The sequence below is a fragment of the Sylvia atricapilla genome, chromosome 24 (assembly GCF_009819655.1).
Source record: "Sylvia atricapilla isolate bSylAtr1 chromosome 24, bSylAtr1.pri, whole genome shotgun sequence".
NCBI classification, from domain to species: Eukaryota; Metazoa; Chordata; class Aves; order Passeriformes; family Sylviidae; genus Sylvia; species Sylvia atricapilla.
This window is the reverse complement of record NC_089163.1, coordinates 1,047,355-1,054,771: the sequence shown is the minus strand read 5'-3', so window position 1 is coordinate 1,054,771 and position 7,417 is coordinate 1,047,355. Positions and strand designations below refer to the sequence as shown.

The following is a 7,417-nucleotide window of genomic DNA, read 5'->3' as shown; positions in this document are numbered from 1 at the left end:
CGAAAACCCGAGGCTGGAGAAGGAGCAGGGTGAGGAGCTCCCCATCCCGCCCCGGGAGCCCGGCGAGGAGCAGAGAGAGGCGGGAGGCAGCGGGGCCATTGTAACCATCCGTTTATTGTTCCTCATGGCATCGACAGGATTACACGGCGGCCCCAGGCCACGGCCAGCGGAGCAGAAATGACCCCATCCCACAAAAGCAGAACTGTCCCCTGAGCCGTGGCTCTGTCCACACACAGCCCCGGCTGCTCTCGGGGAAGCCGGAATCAGGAGACTGCTCCAGCCACAGCTTCCTCAGTGGCATCTCCAGGAGCAGAGCCTCCTCTTCCTCTTCCTCCTCCCCACCCCTCTCCCCTCCCCAGTGACAAGTGCTACAGGTTAAAAATCGGGCTACATATTAAATATAGGGCATTACCTTCAAGTAAGGCTGGGGTATTACACAAATAACCACATTTTTGGTATCACTAGCATTGTTTTTTTTTTTTTTAATGTCCGCCATAAGACACCATTAAAAAACCCAAGAACTTTAAGCCTTCTTTATGTACAAAGATCTCTGATCTCATCTCCTTAGTCTGGTGTTATTTTACCCTGCTCATACAAGTACTAGAAGCATTATTAAGAATCGTATCCTTCAACACATTTAAGAATTATATTATTATAACAAATAAGACCAAAAATTAGATTTTATAGTTAAATATTCTGTGAGCCAGACAAAGGGGCTTTACTGTACAAGCGATTGTGCATTTTTTTAAAAAAAAAAAAGCAAATTATAGTGCAAAGCAAAAAACATTGGCCTGTCTCGTGACCATTTGCATACAACAGAGGTGCATCTATTTACACCTTCACATGACAATATGTCATAAAAACAACATCGTTGCCGTTCTTTTTCATTATTTTCTCTTTTAAAACTCACTACAAACAGTTCTTAAATTAACCTACAACTACGAATGCCTTGTTTCCTTTGTGCTTTCAACCAGTGGGATGGGATGACAAATGCAAAAAAAGGCATCCAGACACACAGGCTGCCCTGTCCAGCTCCAGAGCCGGCGAGCGCCGGCGCTAAGGCAAGTGGAGGTTGCAGTTTTGCTGGGGTAAGGCTTTTAAAAAATATTATTATTATTATTATTATTATTATTGTTACTATTGAAAAGAGTTGTTCTTCGTTGCTTAGGGAAGTCTGAGTGGTCATGGCAGCTCTCCATGAGCAGGGATGTGCTGCTCCAGCCTTGCCGTGGTAGTGCAATTCCAGCGCTCTGTGCTGGGGGTGACCGGCTGCCAGCTGGGAGCTGGGGACAGGTGACAAGGCTGGGACCGTGTGACTGAGGCACAGAGGCCAGGAGGGCAGCTCTGGGGGTTTGGTTTTCCCGTGTTTGTGGGAGAAATGGAAAAAGGAAGGCGTGGTTGTGGTGGCACTGGGGCTGGGCTCTGGCTGCGGGGAGGGCTCTGCAGGGCAGTGGGGGCTGCACTTACGGATCCCCAGGGATGTGTCTGCGCCCTGCCAGCACCAGGAATCCTAAATCCAGCCCCAGTTCCCAGCAGAGGGCACAGCTGGCTCGCAGGAGGTGACAAAACCCCTGTGTTGTGCATCAGAGCCGAGCCCCTGAGCCGGCCCTGGAGGAGCCCACAGGACCCTCCAGCTGCCCCCCACCACGGTCCTGTTTGTTGGAATCTCTTTGGTGTCAGCTCCGAGGGTGGGTGGTGCTTGGCAGAGCTGGGTCCTCCAATGCCACCTCCTGCCACCGCCACCAGTGCCCCCTCTTGAGATTATTCCCTACAGGGACATCCCCGTGCTCGGGGTCACCTGGGGGAAGGACAGGAGGGTGAGGGGATGGAAAAAGCTGCACAGCATCAATTCACAACATTCCCACCACCAGGAGTAGAAACTGCTCCTTTCTCCAAGTCTCAGAGCTTCCAGGATGAGCCGACAAATGTGACTAAAAATAAGAAATGAATCCTCTCTGGGTGAGAACATGGGAAAGGACCAGAACAGAATCATGAGGCTTTGCCACCAGCTGTGAGTGTTGCCACTCAGAGGGGACGGAAGAAACACCTGGAGAACAGTGGCAAGGCCAAGTCCTGAGCCCCTTGGAAGTGCATCTCAAACGTCTCCGATTGTCCTGATCGCCGCCTTCACTTCAGCCACCACCACTGAGGTTTGCTAAGGGGAGCAAAGAGCTGAATGGTGAGGTCAGGACAAGAGAGCAAACAAACAAAACAAAACATCTCCATAAAAAGTACATCTCGAGTGTAAACATGGAGGGGAGAGGTCAGCCAGGCCCGGGGTCAGCCACGTTACTGATTGACAAAACGACGACAGTGACACCAAAACGAACAATACACCTTCTGTCGTCAACAAAATAATAAAATTAATCACATCACAGCTCTTGTTCACGTGGCTGACTGAGCCCCAGTGCCCCTGGCTGTGCTGCAAACCCCATTGCTCTTTGGTGCTCAGGGACCCTTCACCAGCAGGGAGGGGAGGACAGGAGACAATGGGGTGGGGTTTTTTTTTCCTTTTTTTTCTCCTTTTTTTTTTTTTTTTAAAGTTCAGTCCTCCTGAACTGGCAGAGAGACGGCTCAGATGAATCCCTGGTGTTTTCTCTTCTCTGAACCATTTTGCAGAGGAAGGGGGAGACTCTCCTCACTTCTGAATGCTTTGTGTGGGGAAGAGGTGCGAGTGAGATGAACGAGAAGTGTTCTGCAGGTCCCAAACATCTGATTCCACACGTCCTCGGGGTTTCTTTTTCCCTATGTACAATCCACATACCTAAAACACACGGAAGGAACCACATCAAGCGACACACTCGAGCCTCGTGGGTGTTCACCTTGAAATGTAACGAAGGTCTCGGTCCATCTTCGCTTGATGTTTGCATGCAGAGGATCCTTTGCTTTGGGTTTGGAAGACTTTGGTTTACCTTTTCCCTTGGCATCCGAAAGGAGCCGCGGCGTGGCCGACGAAGTTAAAGACACGGGCGCCCAGCCGAGCTGCTCCTCACTCAGTAGGGTCTCCAGACGGACTCATCCATCCTTCCCGTGGTGCTCATGGTGGTGGGGGAATTGCTGTGGCTGCCGTCCGCGTCCACGCCGTCGTTCTGGGCGCCCAGGCTGGGGTTCATCAGGTTGTTCCCCGCCGAGGCGCTGGTGCAGGACGACAGCATGCGGGTGGGCGAGCGCTCGCCCCCGGCCACCATGGAGAACTGGTAGGAGCCCGAGGACGTCCCGTAGTACAAGTGGTAAGGAGAAGGGTTGGCCTGGAAGGGCCCGCTCTGGTTCTGCGTGGAGCTGGGGTAGGGCGGCGGCAGGTAGGTGTGGTGGAAGCGGGTGGTGGTGGGCATGCTGGTCATGCTGATGCCCCCGATGCCCGTGGCCGAGGGGGTGGCCGTGTAGGGGAAGGCGGCGGACATGGCGCCGGGGTAATGCATCCGCGGGTCGGAGAAACGCGTCTCCGTCAGCGCCGGCAGCGTCGGGAAGGAGCGCTCAAACTGCCGCGGGTCCGAGAAGGGGCTCAGCTCTGACGTGCCTGCAGGGGGGCAGGAGGAGACGGGGTGGTTACAGCCTTCCCGAGGGATTAGAAGGGGAAGCACCTCTTGGGTGCGCCGGGGGAAAGAGATTATTTTTAAATAAAACCCCTAAACCCGTTTGTTTAAGTTGCTCCCATTTCCTGTCCCCAAAATTTGTTGTTTCCTCTCCAAGAAGCGACGCTAAGCTAAGCCGACTTCTCTTAGGGGTCTATTCATCTCGGGGCAGATTAAAGCAGCACAACCCCATAAACACAGAAAAAAAGATGTTTAGCCATGACATCAGCTGTGTAGTAAATAAATGGAGGCAGGCCCCAGACGGCCGGGCCCTGGGATCATCCATCCCTGCTGTATACACACACACACACACATGGAGACAGGCAGGAAAAGCTGGAGCCCAGACCAGCCTGCTAAGCCTTCTTGTGGGTGGCCTGTTCGTGCTGATACCATCAGGGGATGGAGCTGATAAACACACAGCTGAAAACTCCCAAGCCAGGAGCCACAATATCCCTCTGCTTGAGTTCTCTGTGTATTTTTCTCCTTCCAAGAGGACGAAGAGAGTGAGAAATTCAGGCTCTCTGCTGGGGGAAGGGAGGCTCTCGGGCCAGCGTGGTGGGGATGTTCCCCAGCTCCACTGGACAGTGGAGCCCCCCACGCCTTTTCCTGCAGGGTCTAAACCCAAAGGGGGTGGCAGCCAGCTTGGAACTGGAAATGGACCTTGGCTTTGGATCCCGTCCTCCTGCAGGAAGCCCAGGTTAGAGGTGGGAATCCACAGCAGAAGCTCCTTGGAGAAGCTGGAGGCATTCCTGTGGCTCTCTCAGCTGTCCCAAGGCTGAGACAGAGCCCAGGAACCTCTGGCCTTGGTGCATCAAGGCAGAGAAAAATGAGGTTTGTTCTGCAAGGAGAGAAGGGAAACCTCTGCCCTTCAGACCTCCTCTATTTTCCTCTTGTTAAAAGCAGGGCCTTTCTCCTTTGCTAGTGGGATGCCATCCAGCCTCCAAAGTGACTTTTTTCGGTCACATCAGCTGGATTTTGTATCCCTCAGAGCAAGAGAACGGGAGGCGAGCATGCTAAACACGCCTGTTGGTTTTGGAGATGCATATACATACAAACACACATCCAGAGGATTGTGTGGCTGCTCTGCACGCACAGGGACGTGTGTTTTAGATCTGTTTATTACAATGAGGCATTTTTAATTTTTCAGGGCCGGCGTTCCAGGCCCCGAAGCGTTTCCTCAGGAGAAAACACTTGCTTCAATCCCTTCCAGCTACCTAGCGACACGGGCACGCTCTGGAGGAGCAGGTATGGAGGGGGATTTGATGATTTGATGTTGAACCCTTCCCTTCTGATCCCAGGTGAGTCCTTCAGCCGTGGAAGGAGAAGGGGAGGATCCTCCCTCCCTGCCCTGCAGCCCTTTTGCGGGCGCCCAGCAGCGCCTGCCTTCCCACGCAGGCTCCACGGAGGGGAAAGGCGGGGGAGCACCTGGTTTGTGAACGTGGCTGTGGCTTTGGGGCGAGATAAGAGAGGAGCAGCTCAAAGCCGCCCCGAACCACCGCGGCTCGGCACACACCCGCCGCTGCAAAGCGCCCGTGGAAGCCGCTGCTGGAAAAGCCCAGCGAGGGGGGAAAAAAAGCACTCCAAGCCCGATTTCACAGCCCAGCAGAGCGCTGGGACCATCCCAAAGCCGTGTTACAGCCGCAGGTGCTGCCAGGCGCTGCCAGCTGAGGTTTGGGCACCAGCTCTGCATGGAGCAGCCTGAGCACAGCAGCTCCATCCAGCAGCATCCTGAGACACGGGAGTGTGGGGCAGAAATCCTGCCTGAAGCTGGACTGGCAGATAAAAGCGCTGTCTACTGAATGTCTCTCCTTAAAGGGAGAAAAAGCAGCCTCCAAATCCCCCCCTGAGCCCCCAAAACACCCGCGCTGCTGCTCGCCGCCTTGCCAGGTGACAATCTCCAGCGCTCAGACTGCGCTCCTTCGTTACTTTTCACAGCCCCATAAATAATATTCCATAAAACGCAAATGGAAATCAAACCTGAGCGCTCAGGGCGCATTTCCCTTTTCCTCTATAACGCACTCAAAGAGTTGTTTTTTTGGTTGGTTTTTTTTTTTTAAGAGGCTACATTTTATTGGCCTGAACTTGCACCATTTGGCAGTGGGTCCCTGCTACTAATTTAGACAGGAGCGTGTAAGAGTGTTAATTACAGGCTGTGTGTGTGTGACGGGCAAGGCCGTGGGGTGTGGACACACCGAAGGCCTGGCCAGAGCATCCTGCAGCGCTGGGATCTGCGAATTTGAAACTCCAAAACTCCGATTCCCTCAGCGCCAACCCCTCAAACGCAATCCAAACCACGAAGCGTCTGAGGGACCGTGACCAGCTCGCTTCCACCCCTGCTGGCCTCGGGCTCTAAGTCTGGCCCAGAATAAAGCTCCAGCTTTTGCTGACCAGTCTGAGGGTACAAATAAAGCCTCAAACCGTTCCAAAAATAAAATTCGAGGGGCCCGGCCTGAGGAGGGCCCGGCCTGAGGCGGCCGCGGGCCCGCCGCCAGCAGGGGGCGCCCTCAGGGGGCGGGGCGAGGGCGGGGCAGGGGCGTGGCAGGGGGCGGGGCCTCACTGTGGCCTCAGGGCTGTCCCCTCAGGGCTGCGCCTCGGCCCTGTGTCCTTCACCTCAGGACTGTCCCTTTATCCAGTGTCCTTCACATCAGGTCAGCCCCTTTGTCCTTCATCTCAGGTCAGCCCTTCTGTCCTGTGTGTCCTTCACATCAGGTCACCCGTGTCCTGTGTCCTTCACATCAGGTCAGCTCCTCTGTCCTGCACCTCAGGGCTGCCCTTGGTCCCATGTCCTTCACCTCAGGGCTGCCCCTTGGTCCTGTGTCCTTCACCTCAGGGCTGTCCTTCTGTCCCATGTCCTTCACCTCAGGGCTGCCCCTTGGTCCCGTGTCCTTCACCTCAGGGCTGTCCTTCTGTCCCGTGTCCTTCACCTCAGGGCTGCCCCTTGGTCCCGTGTCCTTCACCTCAGGGCTGTCCTTCTGTCCTGTGTCCTTCACCCCAGGGCTGTCCTTCTGTCCTGTGTCCTTCACCTCAGGGCTGCCCCTTGGTCCCGTGTCCTTCACCTCAGGGCTGTCCTTCTGTCCCGTGTCCTTCACCTCAGGGCAGCCCTTCTATCCCGTCTAACATCACGGCTGCCCCTCCATCTCGGTCTCCTTCCCCTCAAGGCAGCCCCTCCTGTGTCCTGCAGGCCAGCTCCTCTGTCCCATGTCCTTCCCCTCCAGGCTGTCACTCCATCCCGTCTCCTTCCCTGCACAGCTGTCTCCAGGTCAGCAGCCTCACCTCATCCCCTCCATCCATCACCTCAGGCTTTCCCCTCCATCCCATCTCCTTTGCCTCAGGGTTCCCCTTCCATCCCATCTTCACCTCACAACTGCCCCATCACCTCGGTCCTCACCCCAAGGTTTCCTCTCCGTCCCATCTCCTTCACTGCAGGGCTGCTGCTCCTTCCCTCTGATGGAGCCCCACAGCCCCAGCCCTGCCCTGCACCCGAGGAAATCTCCGCCGAAACAGCCCCAGCGAGATCCAAATAAAACACGGCCATTAACGCTCTCCATAACCACCTCACTCGGCAGCAAGGACCCTCTGTCACAGCCAGGATCAAACCTGGAGCAAGCAGCTGCTGAGCAAAGCCGCGGAACGAGGAGTGGGTGAAGCTGCACCCTCGGGCCCCACATTCCCTTTGGGATCCCGGCTGAAAATGGGCTTTAAAAATCCCTTTTTCTGTCCCTTTCCCCGGCACATCTCACACACATCTGCTCCGGAGTGCTGCCTCCGAGGATTTACTACGGTTTTCCCTCGCTTACTCGCCGTCCAGCCCCCATTTGCTTTTTTGGACCCTGGCAATCCGAGCT

General features: G+C 55.1%; 1 protein-coding gene across 1 annotated transcript in view; it reads right to left on the bottom strand.

The window, feature by feature from the left end:
• Positions 1-505: 505 nt before the first annotated feature.
• The window catches only part of RUNX3 (RUNX family transcription factor 3), a 35,044-nt gene continuing 28,132 nt past the window's right edge, over positions 506-7,417 (bottom strand). The window contains exon 5 of the mRNA XM_066335511.1: positions 506-3,517. Within this exon, the coding sequence (XP_066191608.1) occupies positions 2,994-3,517 (524 nt within the window). The 3' untranslated portion in view covers positions 506-2,993. The remainder of the gene's footprint in view (positions 3,518-7,417) is intronic.